The sequence below is a fragment of the Silene latifolia genome, chromosome 8 (assembly GCF_048544455.1).
Source record: "Silene latifolia isolate original U9 population chromosome 8, ASM4854445v1, whole genome shotgun sequence".
Classification (NCBI taxonomy): Eukaryota; Viridiplantae; Streptophyta; class Magnoliopsida; order Caryophyllales; family Caryophyllaceae; genus Silene; species Silene latifolia.
Genome location: NC_133533.1, coordinates 59010258 through 59035732, shown reverse-complemented (window position 1 = coordinate 59035732; position 25475 = coordinate 59010258). Strand labels below are relative to the sequence as shown.

Sequence of the window (25475 nt, the reverse complement as noted above, 5' to 3'; positions counted from 1 at the left end):
ATGTTTCGATTAAAATTACGCACTGTGGAGTATGTTATGCTGATGTAATCTGGACGAGGAACACACTTGGAGATTGCAAGTATCCTGTTGTTCCCGGGTATGTATGCCGTTTCAGAATAACAGTTTAAGAGGTCTTGCTGTTGCTGTTAGTCTTTGCATCTGTCGTAAATACTGATTTCTGTATATCCTGGTTGGTGTGAAGTCATGAGATTGTAGGAACAGTACAAGAGGTGGGGGCAAATGTGGAGCACTTGAAAGTCGGGGATGATGTCGCTGTGGGAACTTGTGTGAATTTATGCCATGATTGTGAGTACTACAATGAGGGGAATGAGATCTTTTGCGTTAATGGGTCAGTTCATACATATAATGCAGTTGACAAAGATGGCTCAATCACAAAAGGAGGTTACTCGTCTTCCATCGTTATTCATCAAAGGTCTGTATTTTTATATTCAAAGGGACAGGGAAATTTCCGTTGTTTGGTTTGTAAGTTGGGTTGTACGGAAATAAAAGAAAGGAAATGGAGGAGAACGCGGAAATAAAAAGAAAGGAGGTTACTCGTCTTCCATCGTTATTCATCAGCTGATTAGTAGTCCTTGGTAGGGAGAAGGCTTGACATGGAGAAAGATATCCTTGAATGTACTAATGTACAAATAGCCGCTTTGAGAATGTATAGCTGCTACTTTGATTCATGTTATTGCTGTTATACGTAAGGGGTGTTAAGGCTAGGAAAGTAGAAATGCTTGGCTGGTGCTAGTTTGTTGTTTGTATACTAGTTGTAACGTATCTTATTTACTTCTAGTTATGAAATTTATAAATTGTTCTCTTGTTGAACACAACGCTAATTTCCATCGCTTACTAGATAGTACACTATAAGATGTTAGATACACATCTCTGGCACCCCAAATACACTTCGTTATCTGCTAGATGCACTCCGTGAAGTTCCTATATACACTCTATAAGATGTTAGATACACATCTGTGGCATCCCAGATACACTCCGTTACGCTGCTAGATGCACTCCGTTAAGTTCCTATATACACTTCTTAAGTTGTTAGATACACATCTCTGGCACCCCCGATACACTTCGTTAAGGTGCTAAATACACTCATTAAATTACAAGATACACATCTCTAGCACCCTAAATACACTCATTTAAGTTAATAGATACATATCTTACCTTTGGTAAATACACATCTCTTGCTAGATACACATCATTATACGTGGTCCTTATTACTTATATTTATATTTATACTCATTAAATCGTACAATTTCGTATTTTGGAAAGTACTTGTGAGTCGGAGGGAGAACTAGATATATTATGTTTTATACAAAATATAATAATCGTATACAAAATATAATAATCGTACAATAATTGTTTTAGGACTGAGGCTTTGTTCTTGTTCTATAACCTCATTTTAGCCAAAATGTTACTGCACCAAGTGAACAAGCATTTATTCCTATATAATCTTTTGACTCCCATTTGTATGCTATACTCCTACTATAAACCATCCAAATATCTTTCATAACGCAAGATGATAATGCCATCACTCATCATGAACAAGTAGGATCATCTGCAAATTCTACTAACTAGTACATTACTTGTTAAAAAAAAAAAAAGACTGCATCCATGCTGCAAAATGGAATGTTTGGGCCAGAAACCCTTCAGAGTGTTTCTAATGCTAAATTAAATAAGAATGTTCCTCAGACAAATGGGTCTTCAACTTCTGGTATGACTAATAAGGCCGATAAGTCAAACCACCGCACCTTTTGGACTGTCTGTCATAGATGTAGGATGCAGTTTGAGTATCTTAGAACTTATCTAAATTAGAATTTGCTCTGTCCTACCCGTCGTCTGCCATTTTTCGCCATAGAGCGACCATCAAATTCAAAAAGTGTGTCTCATTCTCGAAATTCTCATCGGGACTCAAAGAGTAAGAGCAACCCTAAAAGTGATTTTCAATGGATCCCATTCTCCGGAGCTGCTGGTGCTTCATCTGTTTCTCAAGCTGCAAATATTGTTCAGCAGTCATATGAGAAAGTTAAACGGGTGCGGGAAGAAGCACATGCTGCCAAGAAACAAGAAAAGACGATAAAAAGGAAAAATTATGTCTCTGAAAACTTAGTTGATATCGGTTTGCATAATCATCAGATGGGTTTCATAACTCCAGGTTTTGGCATGACTAATTCACTTAACGCTAGTACGATCAGCAAATTAAACAGTTCCATAGAGACACCAAAGATTGAATTGCAGAAAATACTGTTGGAAAAGGCTCGAAAAGAGATTAGTGGAAAGTTAAATGGTTGAAAATCAGGTAGTGATTTTGATAGTTCTGCTAAAAAGGTGAAAGCAAATGAGACAGGTCAATGGCAGGATAAAAGCAACGAAACTACTGTGATTAACACTGATCTTCATGATACTGGGCCTATGAAGCCTCAAGTTTCGATCCCTGTTCCTGATCCAGATTTCCATAGTTTCGACTGGAATAAGATTGAAAAGGACTTTGAAGAGGGTTAAGTATGGGCTGTATATGATGATGTTGATGGGATGCCCCGTTATTATGCTATGATTCATCGTTTAATCTCTCGGGATCCCTTCAGGGTACATATAAGTTGGCTTAATTCAAACAATAAAAAACTTAAGTTGTTGCATCATGCATTTTAAGGGTCAAATAACGGGTTTTAAAATGGGGATTGAAATTGACATTATATCGACTTCAAAAATATGTTTTAGATATACAGAAACCAATTACCATAACGGAACTGATTCAATTACTCAATCAGCAGAAAATTTACCCTCACCATAGTTTGACCCTTAAAATTATCCTTTTTAAACATAACACCAATAGAATAAACAACAACAAGCATAAAGGCTTTAAGCATTTGAACAAAGGAAACGGATAGATAAATATAAGCAGAACTAGATAACCAAAGTGAGAATGCATTGAGCGTAGCAATGGGTACTATAGGTGATAGATAAACCTCTTTCGACATCAACGGGTTCGATAAACATTAGACGTGACAGCGAAGAGAGAAACAAAAAATGGACAACATTTACAAGAACAAAACCCAGAAATCAAAGCAATGTACCTAAAGCATCTACCATTATCGAGCCGTCTCCACATTTTTTATTTTGAGTGATTTGACGCATCTCTCCAACATGAAAATCTGCAATAAAACTCAAAATACCATCAATGAAAATAATTTAATCTCACATGATATATGATTAAGCTACGTTGTAGCAACACATGGTATTTTTTTGCTGGATTTCAACTTCACATACAAAAATCAATTACATAACCAAGGAAAATCAAAAGTTTAGATTTTACAAACCCTAATTTTTCCGATTATACTAATTTTTTTGCTTATCACAATGATTTATCACAAAATTACTTTAAAACTGGACAGAAATTTAAAAGATCCAAAATCATAATTGAACTAACCTTGTTGCGAAGTGTTGTGCTAAAGTGAGGATCTTAAGATGCTTTTTCTTGCGAAGCTCATGAGGTACTGGGCCGAAAACTCTGATTCTCTTTGCCATGTCGTTCTTGTCTTCAAGAATCACAGCAGCATTATCTGTCATCAAACCTGACTTCGCTCCCGTCACAACGCCTCTTATAGTCTTATGTGAAAATCTGATAGTTGATGAAAATCGAGTATGAACAAATTGAGATACAGTTAATATGACACTCACCATTTCAAAAATTAAAAATTCTTGGTAAGTTGCTCCTGTATAAAACACTAGTATAATGGTATTATGGAAGACAAGAATCACTTTAGGAATTCAGTAAGACTAGTTTAAACTTTAAAGATATAAGTTGATTGGCGTACTCTTGCTTCAATGTATTTTATAATAATTTAAGTTTGGATAGATACACTCCTTTAAGTTACTAGATCCATACCTTTAACTTGCTAGATACACTCCTTTAAGTTATTAGATACATATTCTTGGCTAGCTAGATACACTCATATAAGTTATTAGATACATACTCACAACTAGCTACATACACTCCTTTAAGTTACTAGATACATACCTTTATTTTGCTAGATACACTTCTTTAATCATCTCCGACCACCCAAGCACAACCACCATACTCCAATTTCCTCGCCGTCACTCACCATTCTCGATGAACGACTCCGACAAGACAGATTCACCACAACCAGGTGACAAGATAACACACCATCCTTGCTTTGCGTTACCTCAAGCCTCACCGCCAAGCCTTCACAACCTGAGAAATGAATTTCAACCACGCACAAGCAACACTTGACCCTAAGCACCATCACAAGCAGCCATCAGATCCACCCATTCGACACACTAACAATTTTACATCTTAATAAACAAATTTAGCACAATTTAACTAACAGTTTTACATTCTCAGTGTCTCGGGTCATGGGTTCAAAGGTTGGTAGAGGGATAGAATGAGAAACAGAGATGAAGAATGAATCTTTGATTACTTGAGGTATTCTAAAATACCTCCTTTTTACTTATTTAACAGAAATATAAATAAAATTCTCAGCTTAAAGTCTTTGCTGTACAAAACCTGACATTTTAATTTGCTTTAGGGATATGTAAGCAGCGTCCCTTTCTAAATGGAGTTAGTGTAATAAGGGTAATATTGCGTACATCCCAAAACGGAAATAGATAACTTAGCAATTACAATCCATATCCATATAGTGAAACTCAAGTACAGTAACACATAAAATTCCTTAATCATATCATCTGAATTCCAAACTTTCAACAGGCTAACAACACAAGACAAATTCTTACTTAATTTTTCACAAATCCAAGAATCACAGATTGTTATTTCAGCTTCATGTGACAAAGATTGTAACTTTTCACAACTCACTAGAAACCCCATTAATTTTCTAACTGTCATCCATCTATATAACACCCAAAAAAAAATCACAATAATAAGTAAACTTACTTGCTCAAGCATGATGAAAAATTGGGCAAAAAATTGATTTAGCCGAGCTCAAAAATTGCATGAATCAACCAATTAGAAATACACAAGTCAGCGAGAATGTTAATTAGACGGAAGTTGGAGATGAAATGATGGTAGTGAAATGAGACGGTTGGTGACAGATAACACCGTCCGACGACCGTCTGGAATCTTCGACGGGTGGTGGCGGTGGTGGTAGTGGAAGAGGGAGAGGGAAATCGGGTGTGGTGGTAGACTGGTAGTGGCGGATAAGAATGAGAGAGAAGGGAGTCAGGGGTTGAGTTTGGTGTTAGAATAGAAAGGAAATGATGCGCGTGTTTTATTAATTTGGGGTAGTTCGTACGGTTCGCACCGTACTTTAGTTCGCACCTGACCCCGACCCTATATATATATATATATATATATATATATATATATATATATATATATATATATATATATATATATATATATATATATATATATATCCATGTGTGTGAAAACAAACACCAACATAATCTAACAAAAGGATAAGGATGTTCCTTTTCATATTAACCAATGAAAACAAAGAACAACCGCCAAAAACCAATTCACTGAATATAGCTTCCGCGTAAGACAAACCCAACCCCAGTAGGGGTTACCATCCCCGATCGGGGACGTAGCCATTTTTACAAGAAATAATTCCTGGCAATTCACAATTTCTAAGTGTTATCCCCGAGTATATAACCCCGATAGAGGACACAATATAACTCGTTCATACTTAGAAAACACGTCTTTTATACATGATAAAATCATTTATCATTACCTTATCCACTTGAACCATGAACTCGATAATTCCGATTATATGAGTGTACACTCTGTACTCCCCGACTCACATTATATCGATTTCGAGCTCAAACCGATTTTGACATGAAAACCCGAATACTATTAAATGTCTTTGTGATCAAAATCACCAACATTCCTCCCCCATTTAAGTGTATCCCTTGTTCCCAAATAAAACAACAAAGCAACAAATCTATGTGCAAATAAAAGTGTCCCAAGGATTGAACTTCCATATTAGCACATTACACATTCCAAATATTCGAGAATCAAGGTGTCCCACGGATTGAACCTTTAAACCCATATTGAATACATGAAGATAATATACACATAGACTCAAACAACTCTTAAAATTACAAACTTGACACTATTGACCGCCTTGTGTCCATATCCTTTCATGAGAGTATAGGAGGCCAAGTCCAAGCCTCTTGAAGCGGCTACACTTCACACTCACATAGGTGAATTCTTTCATCGTGCACCCGCAAAATGCACTTTGTCAAAGATTTCATTAAGAAGTATTAAACTTCAACCTCTTGTCATGCAGGTCATGCACATACCTTTCGGGATTATCATACATGTGCTTCAATCTTTCATACATGCACATACTTTAAACTCATCCCGATATTCGACTTGTCATCAACCAAGTCCCTATTTGATCCTTTATGCAAAGTGAACAACTAGTTATAATAAGATCTTATAAAACAACCAAAATCACTTTATCCAAGATAGTAAATAAACCGTGTTCTTATAATAACCTGGTGTCGCGATCACCATAAACACATGACTATAAACTTAGTCAAATTACCATCACTATCATCAACACAAGTGACATCGATTACAAATTTAAAATAAAATCATAGATCACTTTACCTAGCCACTTAGCCTCTTTTCATCTATAGGTAATTGATCCTACAAAATCTGACTATAATTTCAAATAAAACATGTATAGCAAATTACTACGCTCTCTAGAAGTCCATAACCAATGGAACCTCCCCAAGCAAGAATACATTACCAATGTAAAATAACCATCTACATTGGCAATTCAATTTGCATATAGTAGTCCTTCTAAACCAAAGGAAAAACCGACATAGGACAAACCATAATCCATGATTTTCTTATATACTTTCTCACCCGCCTAACAGTTTGCCAAAGATGAGTACTAGTTTAACTAGTATACTTACTCAACTTTAAACGGCAAAAACAATCAAGCTCTTGTGAAATACCCACCACTTTTACCATTGAATAAAAGCATCATACTCCGCCCATAAGAGTATTAACCGGAGAATACTAATTATACTCTCACCCTTCATCCTAATACCAATGATCATATTTCCTTCCCCATGTCCTTCATAGAAGAACATGATAACAAAATCACCTTTACAAGGCAAAATCATCTTTGGTTTACCAAAGATCAACTTGTCATTTACCATGCAACAAATAACAATTCCATAACCAGACTTGTCAATAGTTGTCACATTCAATGCTATTGATTTACCTCTTACATGGCTAAATCCCCATGACTCCATAATCTCACCATGGTTATCACAAACCATCATTTCCGAGATTATTAGATGATAAAATCAATTACATCAGCAACCTTTAAATGCTTTACCCAAGACATTAACATGTTGAACAATCATTACAAAACAGTTAGCACACTTGACAATATTACTAAATAACTGATCAAATATCCTTTGATCAAAACATCATAATACTGCATTTATTAAATAAACAAACAAAATCCTTTGATCAAAACAACATTACTCATAAATATTCTATTACAAGTTCCACTCAAATTAGTATACAATGTGAGACAACTTGAATATTTATGACACTACAAGAGTGAGTTTTTAACTTCTCTTAGAACAAACCAAGCTACCCGAAGAACCGAATACCGGCCCTCAATACCGCTCTAAAACAATCAATACACCAATAGCTGATTTGTATCAAGTTACATATGTGTACCAATATGCTACCGCTCAATATCCATAATTCCGTTTATTATATTCAAGAGACAAAATACAGTCATTCTCACTCAATAGCTCATTTTCACACATTATATAACACCATATAATAAAAAATTATGAAAATACTAGCATAATTACTAGAAAACAAGCAACAAGCATAGTGAAAACACTACAAAAAAAAAAACCTTATGAATAAATTATCAATCATCAAATACAAAATGTTACTCAGCTAAAACATAGCCAAAACACATGATAACTCATAATCAAATTTAACATGATTATTAAAATATTTGATGATCAAACATCATAAATAAACATTGATCACTCTGATATCCATGTGAGCATAACATTATTGCATATTAACCGCAACAAAATTAACCATGATCATTTATATAAAATAATTGATCAAACAAACATGTTCAAATTATATATACCATACAAGAGTAATGAACAACTTCTCTCGATAAAACTTGACATAAATATGTCACATTTCATGGGTGATATTTCAACTCCTTCCTCAAACGACCTTACGTGTCTTAAGTCACAATAAGCCATGACTATACACCACACAAACAACGATACACTATATATGCTATTGAGCCATACGAGCAACTGTATTATACCACTCTATTTTGCATTACCGTGTATCATATCAAGGAGGATTCATTAGAGACATTCATACCCACCTTGTACATTCAATAGTACACCACTATTGTTATAGTACACACACAATTCATACAATCAATAGTAATACATCCACTATTAACTTAATATGAATTGCTACTATAAAGAGAATTCCTCATGTCACACAATCAAATAAACACAAGTAGAAAATCAGTTAATATTATACCATATTAATATTACATAGTCATGTTATAAATTAAAATTAACGACTATCAAGATCATACCTTAACCGGTATCATTATTATCATCCATTTATCAATAAAGGTCAATTAAGAAGACATAGACATGAATATTAAATACAAACCCAATAGTACAACCACTATTTTTTTTCTTTAAAAATGTCAACAATTCCACGGTGTATTATGTATGCCTTCATAGACAATGATCAAATAGACATACATTACTAGCAATAACGCACTAATCCATGCCAACACATTAATACAGTGTAATTTTGTGCATTGAAACATGGAATTAAAAACATGTCATGATTGTAAAGCTTATTATTAAGCAACGATTTGATAAAACCACAAATTCATTACCCATTATGCCAGGCATTAATCCAAATGAAAAAACCATGTGAATTAGAATTCCCAAAGCAAATTAATTCAAGAAAGTCCACATTTTATGAGAACCATTATTAGTTCAACTACTAATAATATTTTGTTAATCAATCATTTGCAAATCCATAAACCAAACATCATAATGTATGTCTAACATGATCATTTATACATGCATAACGAGAATCAATAAACCAATGTACGTATACTTATCTGAATAACAATGCCAAGTTTTCTGTTTTTATGCCCTTATCTTTGGAAGATAACATCATCCTTTGAAAATTCAATTACCAAAACCTTGCGTGAGTTTCCATCAACGGTTTCGTCAATCAGTATGTACTAATCATCTCCCTTTCCAAACAAGTACGTGAAACCACAATTGTGTACGTTTCATTTGAACATTAAATTCCCAAATCGAATTCACAAAGCCCGCGATCTGTCTTGATATTATGCCACAAGGATTATTCAGTGAGTAATAAATTGGATGACCCAATTTCATCATTATTTGCATTTCGTTCCACATTGAAAGTTGAACTATAACACCAATTCAGATCTTACCGTCCTCCCGCATATCATTACCGTCATTCTCACAAATGTAAATACTCTAAGAATGTTTGTATTTTTAATACAAATTATACAATCAACAAGGCACAAATAATAACGGAAATGAAACGATACAAAAGACGGCTTATAACGCCCAATCGAATCGTGCTAAACGCACTTTCCTTAGAGTATTTCGACCCTATAGCCTTTGGGTTGCACGAAATCTTTGTAGGATAAGACGATTCCTTTTTCTAAGGCAAGAACAAAGAACAAATAAATAATAGGAGTTTTCTTTTGCTTTGTAAGACGTCCAAATACGAAATTGCAAATGTGTATATGTATTGTTTTACACATTTTTAGTGTGTGTGTGTATATATATATATATATATCCATGTGTGTGAAATCAAACACCAACATAATCTAACAAAAGGATAAGGATGTTCCTTTTCATATTAACCAATGAAAACAAAGAACAACCGCCAAAAACCAATTCACTGAATATAGCTTCCGCGTAAGACAAACCCAACCCCGGTAGGGGTTACCATCCCCGATCGGGGACGTAGCCATTTTTACGAGAAATAATTCCTGGCAATTCACAATTTTCTAAGTGTTATCCCCCAGTATATAACTCCGATATGGGACGCAATATAACTCGTTCATACTTAGAAAACACGTCTTTTATACATGATAAAATCATTTATCATTAACTTATCCACTTGAACCATAAACTCGATAATTCCGATTATATGAGTGTACACTCCGTACTCCCCGACTCACATTATATCGATTTCGAGTTCAAACCGATTTTGACATGAAAACCCGAATACACTTAAATGTCTTTGTGATCAAAATCACCAACAAATTCTTTATAGTTGTTGATTTCATTGTATTGGATATGGTCGGGGATACTCAGATTCCTATAATCTTGGGTAGGCCATTTTTGCATACTGCAGGAGCTATTATTGATGTCAAACAGGGACGTTTGACTCTCAAGGTAGGGGATGATATGGTTACTTTTAATTTGGCTAGCACGCTGGCTAAGCCTATGATAGAGGATACATGTTATGCTGTAGAAATTGTAGATGAATCTATGTTTGATTATTGGATGGGATCCCTTCTTGGGGACCCGTTAGAAGCTTTGATAGCTCTTGATGATTTTGCAGAGGATGAACAGGTTGACTATAGGACGATGAAAGCTGCTCTAAAAGGTAAGGAGTTCACTATTGAGAAAGGTGAGACGATAAACGCCATTATGGAAACCTCTTATGGTGCTAAGGTAAAGAACCATAGCGTAAACCTCTTCCTTCTCATCTTAAATATGTGTTCTTAGATGATTCTGAGCAATATCCTGTCATTGTTAATGCTAAACTTGATGATAACCAACTTTCTGCTTGGTTGGTCGTTCTTAAGAAAAACAGGAAGGCTCTAGGATACAGTTTAGATGACCTTAAGGGCATCAATCCTGACAATTGTATGCAAGAATTGAACTAGAGAAAGGACATAAACCTTACCAGCAGGGTCAGCGAAAGTTGAACCCGAAGATGCAGGATGTTGTTATGGCAGAGGTGATGAAACTACTCGATGGAGGTATCATTTACACCGTTGGCTACTCCAAGTGGGTAAGTCTAGTTCAGGTAGTCCCTAAGAAAGGAGGGACTACGGTGGTAATAAATGAGAAAAATGAATTAATACCCACTAGAGTAGTAACAGGTTGGCGGATGTGCATTGACTACAGACAATTAAATGTCGCCACTAAAAAAGATCACTTCCCACTCCCTTTTATTAATCACATGATAGAAAGACTAGCCTCACATAAATTTTTCTGTTATTTAGATGGATATTTAGGTTTCTTTCAGATCCCAATCCATCCTAATGATCAGGAAAAGACTACTTTTATTTGCCCGCGTGGTGTTTTTGCTTATCGCAGAATGCCATTTGGATTGTGTAATGCCCAAGCTACCTTTCAGAGGTGTATGATGGGGATATTTTCTGAGTATATAGAGTTTATTATGGAGGTATTTATGGACGATTTCAGCGTATATGGTAATGACTTTGATGATTGTCTGTCTAACCTTGAGAAAGTTTTACAGCGATGTATTGAAGTTAATTTAGTGCTGAATTAGGAGAAATGCCATTTTATGGTCAATGAGAGCATCGTCCTTGGACACTTAGTGTCTGATAAGGGTATTCAGGTTGATAAAGCAAAGGTGCAAGTGATTGAGCAATTACCTCCTCCCGTGAATGTTAAGGGAGTTAGGAGTTTCCTTGGTCACTACAAAATTAAGGCGCTAAAGTGACGGGCATTCCGACGGAAAAAAAAACACCGTCAGATAATTCGGGAAACTTACGAAATTCTGATGAAAAAGTATTTCTGACAGAAATTCCGTCAGAATCCGTCAGATAGAATTGGCGCGTTGAACATTATCACTGGTGCGAAAAATTCATAGTCATCTGATGGAAATTCCGTCAAAAAAATTAAGAATACTGACGGAATTTCCGTCAAGAACCCGTCAGAAATTCTAATAACATAACAAAAATACTCCAAAACGAAAATCCTTAGTCTGCTCTCTTCCTTTTCTCTTTCTCCTTCTTTTTCTTCATTTTCCTTTTAGGTTTAGCGATTTTAGCCACCATGCTCTCTCTCTCTCTCTCTCTCTCTCTCTCTCTCTCCCTGCTCTCCGTTGTTCACCACCACCGATTGTCACGCAGAAGAACGGCCACCAGCCCACCACTCTCGTATTATATTTATACTTAGAATAAAGGTATAACTCAAACTCTATACTTAGAATTCAATTTGATTTCTTATATTCCTGTTGAATTTAGTCTAAAGTAGATGTTTAATAATTGAACTAGAACTTTTATAAGTTTCAATTATATTTCATAGTTGATATTAACATGTCATAATGGAGATAATATGAATTAGGGTTTAGAAAAAATTAGGGGTTTTGGCAAATTCGAGATTTTGGCAAAATTAGTCGACATTAGCATGTCATAGTTGATGTAGCGGGTCTTGGATTTTGTGAATTAGGGGTTTGGGATTTCCCCAATTTTGTGAATTACTCATTATTAGTTCTAGATGTGTTTTTAATCCTTATTTATTTCCACCATAGTTTTTAAATGTTATTATTTGAGATGTTCCTGTGTTTATTTGGTACGAAGTATGAATCTTTCTTCGATCTTTCTTATTGATCCTTAACTGCCCTACATAAGTCATATTCTGTATTAGTTTTGAATTTAACGGAGCATAATGTGGTCAGAGGTACAATTATACAAGAGAACTTTTCTAATTACATCTGTTAATTGTGTAATGGTGATGAAATGTAGCTATTTATGCCATTGTGATCCACTGATCCATTATATAGTTGATGGGTAATTGAGTACAAACGTTTTCACTAATTTCAGGGATAAGATTGACTTTTAATTGAGCAAAGTTTGCAAATTTCTGCTAATTTTGATGAAAGGTGAGCAATTTTAACTTTGTTTATTTACTCAAAATTTAGGGGGTTAATTATCCTTTCTTGAACATTTTATGGAACATCACAACCTATTACGTATTCCTTGGGAAGTTCAAGGATATTTATTTTGTTAAGTAAGGGCCTTGGGTGATTTCTAGAATTGAAATATTTCGGTTTGGCTATGCAAGCTTTACATCAGAGGTTGCCCCCCCCCCCTCCTTTCCTCATTATTTGGTGATTTAAGTTTTGTAACCGTATTTCTTTTTATTGTATCAGCCCTGTCTTTTTGTGGTGATCGTAAACAATCCTGATTTCTCAGTTTACTCGCAAGTCAACTGGATGAAGCTGGCTCCAACATCCAACCCGACATTTATTTTAACAGAGGTATGACAACGTCTTATTATTGAGTTTAGATCTTAAACTTTTTATATTCTTAGAAAGGATTAGTGTTCTGGAAGGTAAGCTTGCTTTCATTTTATTTTTACATGAACTTAGTGTGTTTCATGGAGGAAGTCTGGTTGCATAACCTATCCGGTTTCTCAACATAAGAAACTGTTTAATTCCCCAAAACTGGTTTCTTAGGGTAAGATAAGAAAGGTATTGAACCTCAAACCGGTTTCTTATTTTTTTTCTTTTAATTATAATAATAATTGGAAAAAAATTAATTCCTTTCTTAATTCTCTAGCCAACCCGTCTAGCGGTTTCTCCCCATTACTTCTTTATTCATTCGTAAGTTTTCCTCTCCTTCCTCATGCCTCCATAACCTAATACTCCGTATTGTTCTTCAAGATCCTAATTAGATATTAACACCTTTTCAATTCATTTATATAAACTAAGTATAATTTCTTTTCCTTGTCCTCACTAATTCGAATTTCAGGCGAAGAAGGAGTCAATTTTAGAGACGATTCGAGGCTGGAAGAACACCAATTTGGACAATTGTTGTATTAAAGGTAATTGAATGCATTTGAACTTATTTTTATTAGGATATTGTATGTGTACTAATAGGAAATTGTGTGTACAGTTTGTCCCTATTGTTGATGATTTTTGATCTTATTAGTCGTGGTGATTGTCGTTAAATCGTTGATGGTTTAATGGGATTTGATTCACTGATATCATGCTAAATTGATGGTTATTGTTGTGGATTATAGCATTGAAATTATGCCTAATTGTTATATGTAAAGCGTAGGTTTTTGTTTAGGTGATTTTTGGGATTATTTGGTTTAATTATTGGTGCTTTACAATTGTCATTTGGCTTAGGATTGGTTTTGTGAGGATATTTTGTTGTGATGGCTGACTAATAGTTACATTTATGCATATTGGTTATGTTGCGGCTTCTCTCATGCTAATAAGCGTTGTTAGTTACTGCAGGCTAGATGTTAAATTTAACAACGGGCCTGGGCCGCACCCGAACGGAGGAGAAAAAGTCCACATACAACAGGCCCAAGAGGGTTCCACTCTAAAACCAATTGGCTATAGAGGGAGTAGCCCATTGCCTTATAAAGTGGTAATTGTTACCTTCTTTTATCAATGTGGGATAACCCTCACATATGGAACTTTGAGTTTCTTCACACTCCCCCTCACATGTGAGGCCCACTTTTCACACAGACCGGACAAATTCATTCAATCGGACAAATTCAACTGAGCAACTTTGCTCGTCCGACTGCAAACTTTGGCCCATGAAACCCAGGTCTTTAGCCATGGGCTCTGATACAATGTTAAATTCAACAACGGGCCTGGGCCACACCCAAACGGCGGAGAAAGAGTCCACATCGTAGGCCCAAGATGGTTCCACTCTAAAACCAATTGGCTATAGAGGCAGTAGCCCCTTGCCTTATAAAGTGGTAATTCTTCTCCTCTTTTATCAATATGGGACAACCCTCACATGTAGAACTTTGGGTTTCTTCACACTAGACGCTGCTGCCTAGTGCCTACTGGTTTTGTGTTGGTGCCATGTGCTGGATGACTGTTAGATGTTGTTGTGTGTTGTCCGTCGCTGCCTGTTGCCTGAAGGTCTGGCCTGGTGGCTGGTTGATGGTACTGCTTGTAAGCTATACTAGGTAATTGATTCTTCTCATTTCTTCCTTTTTTTATATTTTCCTGTCTTTTCCGAACTGTTAAGGACTTAGGCAAGTTGCACCTCTTATTCGTATATTTATTTCTTGCAAACTTGGGCAGTAAGTTAATATTATAGGCTGAACTTATTAGATCCTTAGCATTTCATAAGTAAAGGTAGAATTTTATCTTACTTGACTTTTATTACTTTCCCTTTGTGAAAATCTTTCATCAGCTACTTGACTATTATTCCCTTCCCTTTGTAAAAATCTTCTATTGTTTTGTTTGATGGTTCTGAATTATTTTTATTATCATGTCATAAAATTTACATTAGCACATTTCACTCAGGCATATCAGCTTTTGAAACTTGGTTTTTAATTTTTTTTATAGCCAATTGTTGCTTGTTAGTCTGAAGCAACATTCGTGGGAATAACTTTAAGTGTCGTAATACTAAGCGAACCAAATTTATTTTGGTCAAGTAATCTTTCACTTGTTGTCTATTTCTTATATAAATCCGTTCCATTCTTTACATTGTTCTTAACAGCAATGAAGTATGAAACCATTTCCTTTTTCCTGCAAACTCGTAAAAATTAAAAAACTAATTATTCCCTACGAATTAGTTAGTTTACAAATGCATATATTTTCCTCTTCTTCTCCATAGACCCATCATGAACATTATGACTTCTTTTATAGACGCCCAACGACAAAATTTCAGGAGTTTTTGTTCATCAGCAGTTGGATATATTCGCAACAGTGTAGCATTCTATGCGATAGGTGCGCATTGTTGGTATTGATCATTAAAACAAGCGAAATCTTAGTCAAGACAAACACAGATGAACTGGCCAACAGCTCAGCTCAACTTGGCTGGTGGCACCATGCTTCTTCATTTCTTCTGGCTCAGAATTCCTGAGATACTAAGGTTCTTGAGTATAGTCCATACTTGACGGCACTAAGGAAATTTTTGCCTTTTGCTGCTGAAATCGTCTTTCTGCTGATTAGTTGTTTATCACTGTTTAGCTGCAGCTTTTATCGCTCTTTAGCTTATGTTTCTTGTTTTTAAAAGCTGCTTTTCGATTTTTATATATTATCATAATATAGATGTTAATATTTTTTTAGAAAAATGATAGATATGAAAGGATATGGGACATGACAGTCCAAGTAAACGACAACTGCCTATAAAAACAAATTTTTATGCCAAAGTAAACTCACTCTTTCGTTTCCCTGTCAAAATGTATCACTTTGACAACAATGTACTCATCCTTCTCAGTTTATTCTCTTATAATACTAAAGTTCTCTGTGAAAATTTAGTGGTGCAATATTTTGATTTATTTGGCTTGAAGAGTGTCAACTCTGTTACTTTTAATATTGCATACTGACAAGCGAGACTAGTACGAGTACTTATTATTGTCGTGTTTTTGTGTAGGTACACTACTATGTGCAGTCACACATACAAATGAATGAGTACAGAGACCTTGTTGTATTGGTGAGTATTGCACCAGCATGGTTTGAATGGTCACCCATTAACACCTGACTTAAGGTGCTTTATACGACGTTAAAGCTACCTGCACTTAACCAAGTGAAACGAGTAGGCATATATTGTTTGGTTGCTCCTTCTCTTGCTGTGTTTTGCAGAAAATTCTTGCATGGTTGGGTATTTATAGGAGACCTAATTCTCTTAAGCATGAGTTATATCATCTCGCCAGATTCAGAGGCCGGGCATCATTGGAAGAAAAAGGGGTCAATGCTCCATGGTTGTTGCTGTTTATTTCCTTGGGCAGGAGAAGAATGGCAGGTTGTTTAATGAGTTATATGCTTTTGTCGATCAAGTTGTTAGAAAGATTAAATATTACGTTTGTGTACGGTTGTATGCTTGGCTGGAAAGTTATGGGAGTGAGGAGGTTGTTAGTCATTTAGCTAGATAAAATCCTTGTTTACCGGGTATTGTTTTGTAATTGTTGATTTATTATGAATGAGAATTAACTTTTACCCAAAAAATTTTTTTTTTTTTTTAATATTTATGACGGAAATTCCGTCAGAAATATTGACTTTTCTGACGAAAATTCTGTCAGAAATATTGACTTTTCTGACGGAATTTCCGTCAGAAAAGTCAACTTTTTGTTGACTTTCTGTGAGATCCCAGAGAAAATGTGTGACGGATTATCCGTCAGAAAAGCGGATTACTGACGCCATTTTCGTCAGGATTGCGTTGTGCATGTTTGGCGGATTATCCGTCAGTTTTTGGTCAGAAAAATGTATTTCTGACGGAATTTCCGCCAGGAACGTGTTTTTCGTGACGAATCGTAGTAACGCGCCATCCTGACGAAAAAACCGTCAAGAATCCGCATTTCTGACGGATAAGAGCTGTTATTGATGGAATTTGTCCGTCAGTTCACCTTGTTTTTTTTTGTAGTGGGTCATGCTGGCTTTTACCGCCGATTCATTAAGGACTTTTCTAAAATTGCTAAACCACTTACACAATTGCTACTTAAGGATGCTCCATTTAATTTTACTGATGAATGTCTTTCTGCTTTTAACAGGTTGAAGCAGGCCTTGATTTCAGCACCGATCATTCAGCCTCCAGACTGGGAGCTGTCTTTTGAGATTATGTGCGATCCCAGTGACTATGCCATTGGTGCGGTGCTAGGCCAGAGGAAAGACAGAGCTTTAAGTGTTATTTACTATGCGAGCCGAACTCTGGATGAGGCTCAGGTGAAATATGCAACAACAGAAAAGGAGCTGTTAGCTGTGGTATATGCGTTGGAGAAATTCAGGTCTTACTTATTAGGTTCGAAAGTTACTATATTTTCTGACCATGCAGCGCTGAGCAGGGGCGGTTCTTGGGGGGTGCAGGGGGCGCACCCGCACCCCCCTAAAGTCAGAAATAAATAATTTATTGTGAAATATATTTCATTGTTGTTTGTTTGGTTCAGTGGTAAGAAGCATTTATTCTAACCTAGAGGTCATGGCCAGGTTCGATTACTACAACCAACAATTTAACAAGTAGTTTTAGTATTGTAATTATAAAATTCTTGTTAAATATGTCCATCATTATTAAAAAAATTACCAAAAAGAATAATTTGTTTCGTATATAATAAATGTTTTTTCCGTATTCTAATTTTGCGTCAGTTTGACAGCCTCGTATTAAAAAAATCCTTTAAAAAAAGACATCCTTTAAGAAAGACGTATGTGAAATGTATGAAATTTTATTATATTAATATTGATTTCGCTGCCACGTACTAAAAGTCTTTTGATTTTGTAAAATTTCCTCACCCCGTCTGTTCAATTCCTAGAGCCGCTACTGGCGCTGAGATACCTATTTGCTAAGAAAGAAGTCCAGCCAAGACTATTGTGATGGATACTCCTTCTTCAGAAGTTTTATTGGGAGATTAAAGACAAGAAAGACGCTGAGAATGTGGTAGCTGATCATTTATCACGCCTACCGTTGCAAGAAGAGGGAGATTCTTTACCTATTAATGACTCTTTTCCTGAAGATATTTTATTGGCTATTTCTAATGCTAAAACTCCTTGGTATGCTGATTATGCTAATTTTATTGTAGGTGATCTATTACCTCCTGACTTGTCATATCAGCAGAGGAAGCGGTTTCTTCACGACGTAAAGCAGTACTTCGGGATGATCCTTATCTGTTTAAGGAATGTGCTGATGGTCTTTACAGATGGTTTATACCGCAGTGGGAGACTAAAGATATCTTAGAAGCATGTCATTCTTCCTCCTATGGTGGTCACCATGGTCCCTCTAGTACCGTGGCTAAGATACTTCAGTCTGGTTTTTTATTGGCCATCCATGTTTAAAGATGCTAAAGATTTTGTTGTAGCTTGTGATGCGTGTCAGCGGACGGGAAATATTTCAAGGAGACATGAGATGCCTCAGGTTGGAATTTTAGAGGTTGGAGTTTTCGATGTCTGGGGCATCGACTACCAAGGACTATTCCCGTCTAGCAAAGGCAACAAGTATATTCTTGTAGCTGTTGACTATGTGTCCAAATGGGTAGAGGTCGTTGCTTCGGTCCACTGTGATGCAAAGACTATAGTCCAGCTTTTCAAAAAGGTAATCTTCCCTCGTTTCGGTGTCCCTCGAGTTATCATCAGCGATGGAGGTATACATTTTAAAGAAAAACAACTTACTGCTCTTCTGTCCAAATATGGTGTAGAACACCGTAGGGGTTTGGGGTACCACCCTCAAACTAGTGGTCAGGTAGAAGTTTCTAATCGGGAACTTAAAGAAATCTTAGGTAAAGTTGTTTCAAAATCACAAAAAGACTGGAGTATGAAATTAGATGATACCTTATGGGCGTTAGAACTGCATTTAAGACACTAATTGGTGCATCGCCGTATCGTTTAGTTTATGGTAAGTCTTGTCATTTGCCTGTAGAGCTAGAACATAAGGCATGGTGGGCAATTTGTGAGCTCAATTTTGATTCTAATCTGTGTGGTGAGAAACGTTTATTGTAGTTAGATGAACGGGAGGAATTTAGGCTGAATGCCTATGACAGTGCCCACATCTATAAGGAGAAGACAAAGAGATGACATGACAAGAGGATCATACCGCGCGAGTTCCAAGTTGGGGAGAAGGTGCTACTGTTCAATGCCCGTCTCCGCCTATTTCCTGGTAAGCTGAAGTCCAGGTGGAGTGGCCCTTATACGCTAACATTTGTTTCCATATTCGGGACAGTTGAGCTAGAGAACTCCGCGGGAGAGAAATTTAAGGTGAATGGTCACCAAGTGAAGCATTATTACGGTGTCAACGACTTTGTTGGAGTGGTCGAATTGTTGTATTTCGACCCAATGTCTGAACCTGAAGATTGAGGTAACAAAGGTCGAGCGGGACCTTAATAACCAGCACTAACCAGGAGGCAACCCGGATTGTATACATTCTTGTAATTTTATTTTTGAACTCTTTAATTTTCGTGTGTGTGTGTGTGTGTGTGCTTTTATTGCTTTTTAGTTCAAGTTCTGTCACCAAGTGCTCTTGCAGTTTGTGCATGCGTTTTCTGCCTATCGTGGACGGTCGAAAAGGAGAAAACACGCTGCTGACCAGGTATGAAAAAGTTGATCGACTGAACGGAATAGTCGATCGACCAAAATCAGAAGCAGAACCAGCGAAAAAAGTCGATCGACTGGGAAAGTGGTCGATCGACTAAAATTATGCACTAACTCAAAAAAGTCGATCGACTTTGCCAAATAGTCGATCGACTAATTTAGTTTTGCCAGTGTGTTTTATAGTTAACAGGAGGGAAGTTCAATACCTTATTATTCATTCATTCTAAAAACAAAAGAAAAAAATGGGAGAAGCGGCCAGAGCAGCGATGACGCCGTCCATCGACACTTTCATCATCTTCTCTTCACTTTTTCTTGCTTCTTTTTCGTGTTTATTCCTCCTATTTTCCGTCTAATATTCACACAAGTAAGTTTCCCTTTCATCTATGATTCATTTCCCCTTAATTTTCGTTATTGATACCAAATTTCGAATGAATCAAACTCGAAATTAGGGTTCTATATTTTGGGGGTTTTTGATTCTTTTGATTAATTCACGTATTTCATGCTTAATAACCCTATTTCCCACTGAATTTTTTCGAATTAAGGTTTACAATTTGGGGATTTTTCTAATTTTGTATCCTAATCTTGTCTTCTATGCTTAATAAATCGTTTGTGATGCTTTAAATTCAAAGAAAAACGGTAAAGGGTGGTTTAGGAATGATTTTAGGAACGATTTTTTGCACGAGTATGGTCACGTTTTTTCGCAGTATTAGACGGGTTTTTGTGAGATTTTTGTGACGGTCTTTCTCTGCGATTTGACTGCGTTTTGTGCGGTTTGAGCCCTTTTCTGCTTTTCTGCAGTTTATCGATTATTCACAGCACATATTTGTTCTAGTCACGGTTCTGTGCAGCATGGTCCCTGACATGTGCGATTTCTGTCACCGTTTTGTGTTGTTTTTTGACTGTCTAATTCGTGGTCTATATTTGCGAAAATTTCAGAATTAATGGAAGGCAAAAGGAGACGGACTGCAGGACCGTCATCGCGACGTGAACCGACACCACCAGTTTCCAGCAGTCACGGCAGTCACATACCGTCACAAATGGGTACTGCACTCATTCCTTTTACTCATATTCCTTCCGTTGAAATTTTACCCGATTACCCCGAGGTAATCTTTTCTTCTCTACAGCAAAGGAATCGCTTTAGTGCTTTGTTAGAACACCCTATTGTTCCAACCCATTTTTTAGACCGTGACAGTTTAGTGACATTGGTTTTTTACGAGCCAGTTGTGGAAATTCTTAATGGAACCGGTATGTCTAGCTTGGTGGGTATGAGGGAGTATACCTATCAGCTGCCCACCCTTGAATTTTTTAGTAGTTTCAAAATTAATGCAAGAGACTATAAAGATGACGCGAACTCTAATTGCGTCTATTTCTGTCTGTTCAACCGTGACTTTCACATGACCTTAGCTGTGTTTGGAGGTCTTTTAGGCTTACATAGTGAGGGGCCACACATTGCCCCTCGGAAGTTAGTTGACCCCATGTGGGGTGCCATCGCTGACCACTTTGAGGGCAGGAAGAGGGGGAAGTTTGTTCATCACCCGCCCATCCGTGTCTGGCTCCGCCTAATAGGCGGTACTATTTTTGCTAGGAAAGCGTCCAACAATGTGAATTCTGAACAATTATCTATTTTGGCTGGCTATCTAAACATTGATAGTGGCACTCATTTTGTTCTTAACATTGCCTATCTTGTTGCTCAGCGATTTACTAATGTCGCAATAGGAGCCTTAGCCTCTGTTCACTGCGGGGGGTTGGTCACACATATGGCCCGCCGCTTCTTTCCCGACTTTCCACGGGGCATGATGCCCATTGGACATGCGGACCCAGACCTTGATGAGTCGTGTCTTTTTACAGTGTCATACATGAAACAATTACAGTGGCTGACCGATGACAACACGTGGAAGATCTCTACGTGTTTGTCAGTCCCTTTACCTTATGACACTCTCCCACCTCTTATTCCTATGGCACATGTTAAGAACAAATCAGCTAGACCTCCTTGTCCCGTCTAACATCTTCCTTACTCACTACCCGAGAAGAACACTGGCCGCTCTAGGCAGTCTTCTCGGTCTTCTAGGGAGACGGGTCTGTCTTCTAGGGAGACGGGTCTGTCTTCTAGGGGACCACGTGACTCACCTCATGCATCTCTGCTCACTACACCCTCCACTACTGAGACTCAGCCTGGACCACAGCCGGTTTACCCGGCTAACTTTATTTGTCCACCTCCTTTTGCCGCCCCATCTGTCATGGATCAGGTAGGGCGGGATTATCTTCTACTTGACATGTGCAGGCGTACAGCTAGGATGGAGCTGAACCAAGCCCTAGCAGACTTTCCTGTCTATAACCGCTACGCCCGTGCCGGATGGTTGCCACCAACTGGGTGGCCACATCCGTCATACTACCGCTACCCCGAGGACAGTTACCCTCGCCCTACTACTACGGAGGACACGGCTGAGGTGGAGGAGAGGTACCGGGCCGAGCTTTCTTCACGCTCCCGAGCGAGGGAGGAGGAGGATGCCAACTACGAGGCGGGCGACGACTAGTAGCAGCTCGCTACGACCTCCCCTTGTTGTTGGCTGGTTTGGGGAGGTCTTTTACGTGCCCCATTTTGCGAGTCCTTTTCCTTTTCTGCTTTATTTATACTTCATCTCGTTTTGCGTACCCTTTTCTCCCATATATTTTGATGATGCTGATGTTTGCTGAACACAATGAGGGCATTGTGTGATTTGGTTTGGGGAGGGTATGCATCTGTCTGTTTGCATCCATCTGCATTTTTGTTTCATTTTTGTTTACATGTTTATTGCATTTTTGTTTGCATTGTTTTTCTTTCTCCACTAAAAAAAACAAAAAACCCAAAAAAAATTGAAAAATTACAAAAACATGTTTTATTTTGCATTTTTGGTCGAGTTGGAACGGTTAGATAACAATGATGAAATTGCGCCTGTGCTTTATTTTTCGCCAAAGCCTTGCTTTAATTGCCACTCTTGTACGGTCGGTAGAGATAACTATCATGTTAGATTGCATGCATGTTCTTGTAAGTTCCAGTTAGGTGAGTGGCTATTTTTCTTTCTATCTTACATTATATACTCACCATGTTCTGTAACGAGTGATGAGCGACCCGTGAGAGTCCGATATATACGAGTCTTGCAAGGTTGAAGGTTCTGTAAGTTGATTCATATGTATAACTCGTTTGCAATTGATTTTGTATTTTGGTTTTGGCTACTAGCATTAAAGGTGTTTTGGGCATATGAAGCATAGTTAGCTCTGAGCTTGTCTACCATTCCATTAGTTGTTTCTGTCTTTAGTCTTTGCTTGCTTGGGGACAAGCAAGGGTTTGGTTTGGGGAGGTTTGATGCGTGCTTCATTTACATGTTTTATCTTGCCATTTTGCACGCATTTCTATGTCATTCTGAGTAGCGTAAGCTACTATTCTCCTTTGTTTCGGTTACTTAGGGCCGCATTATGTTTCATGTAGGTTGTTGACCCAAGTGGTGAAGAATGAGCCAAAACCCATCCCCGGTGTTGCATTTTCAGATACTAGTGAAGCTTGAGCTCGGAAACGATTGTCTTGGAATGCGTGGTAATGCATAAGGAAGTGCTGAACGTCGCTGTTTAGAAGAAAAAGTCGATCGACAGCCTGCTTTGGTCAATTGATTGGTTTTGTCCGTAGAAGTGGTCGATCGACTGTTTCATGTGGTCGATCGACTATTTTTAATTATCAGGCCGTATTTGCTTAATAAGTAAATCGGCCCATTAGTTGATTAGTTAATAAATTTCAGCTACTGTTATAAAAAGAAAAGGGAGAACTTTATTAGGTTATCTTTTCATACTGTTAAACACACTTCATACGTTGATTTTGCTTGGGATTCGGATCTGAAACTTGTAATCAATCTTCCTTTATTTCGGTAATTTAATTAACCTTTCGTTCTTCAATTATTATTTTCCCTTATTCGTTTTACTCTTCTTTACTTTTGGTTTTATCGTATGCTTGATTATTGTTTTCATCTTATTATCATGCTTAATTTAGTTATTATTATTCTTGTTAATTTTATTAGTTCAATCATGAGTAGCTAATTTCCTCATGCTAGGATTTAGGGGATCCATGGTTGTATGACGGTATTTAATCAGAATATTAGATCTGGAATAATTATTCGTTTAAATTGTTAATCGTAGCATTTAAATCCTATTTAATTAGTTGAATGCATGCGACTAGTTATTTTAATCTGGTAAACTCCGACCCAGATCGAGAGATTGGAAAGAGTGAGACCTGCTACGAACAATAGAACACTTTAAATAGAGCGAGAGCATATTAGAAAGTTTCTAGGGTGATTAGTGGACCGAGATGACCTTATCACTGCCCTTCAGACCGTAATTTGACTAAGTCTTTGACCCTACCGTACAACCGTTATTAGACCATGGTGAACCGACAATCCTAGCTGTTTTCCCTTATATTTTTATACTCGATTTCTACACTTTACTCCTTTACTTTTCGCTACGTTAGTTTAGTAATCAAACAAAATCAAACCCCCAGACTTTTTACGTAGACAGATTATAATTAGCGAATAGAACAAATTGTCTCCCTGTGGATACGATCCCGACTTCCTCTACTACATTAGTTTAGGCCAGTTGGTTATTTTTGATTAGGTGTGCGATTTAGCATGTCAATGTACTTTTGCAGAAGATTCGTCCTTTGAAGAGGACACACTTATTTCTGTGCCCGTTATTTTTACAACATCAAACATGACGACCTTGGCAAGTCATTCCGAACCCACCGTTAATTCCATTCCTAAAAGTTTTAAGCTCCCTACCACTGATAAAGGGACTTTTGAGATCAAACCTTCTTATATAAGCTTAGTAGAGAGAAATTTATTTAAAGGAAAAGCAGGAGAGGACCCCGCCAAGCACATGGAGAAATTTGTCACATATTGTTGTTTTATTCCTTTGACAGCTGGGGTGACTCAAGATCAAGTCAAATAGACTCTTTTTCCTTTCTCTTTGAGTGATGATGCAGCAGAGTGGCTTCGTGACTTGGATATGGAGACCGACGCAATCACTAACTGGACTTCATTAGTTCTTGCATTCTATAAGAGGTATTTTCCACCACAGAAAACTAATGCCCTTAGAAGCCAAATTACGAGTTTTAAACAAGGTCCTACTGAAGCTTTTAATGAAGCCTAGGTTCATTTCAAAAGGCTAGTTCGATCCGTCCCTCATCATGGCTTCCAAATTTGGTTCGTTTGCAACCAGTTTTACAACGGGTTGTATGACGATCACAGTGCTTTGCTTGATTCTGTTGCCAATGGAATATTCCAGGATAATACTAATGACAGTAATGTTTGTAAGTTGATTGATCAAATAGCTACTCACATTGCTGAGTATGGTAACCCAGAGGTAGCAAGAGAGGAAGTGGTTTAGACAATGTTATTGCGGCACA

The 25475-nt window shown here is 37.2% G+C and overlaps 1 protein-coding gene and 1 non-coding gene across 2 annotated transcripts; one reads left to right on the top strand and one right to left on the bottom strand.

The window, feature by feature from the left end:
- The first annotated feature begins 10380 nt into the window (after positions 1-10380).
- On the top strand, positions 10381-20992 carry LOC141595243 (uncharacterized). The gene is made up of 11 exons (XM_074415209.1): positions 10381-10717; positions 10816-10956; positions 13260-13324; positions 13378-13398; positions 16416-16475; positions 16625-16784; positions 17553-17740; positions 18363-18669; positions 18805-19205; positions 19986-20048; positions 20849-20992. The coding sequence occupies exons 1-11, from the start codon at positions 10381-10383 to the stop codon at positions 20990-20992; spliced, it is 1887 nt and encodes a 628-aa protein (XP_074271310.1).
- A 4164-nt stretch (positions 20993-25156) lies between these two features.
- Positions 25157-25263, bottom strand: LOC141598020 (small nucleolar RNA R71). Its single transcript, XR_012523223.1, has one exon. It is a non-coding gene; the product is annotated as a small nucleolar RNA R71 (small nucleolar RNA).
- Positions 25264-25475: the final 212 nt, after the last annotated feature.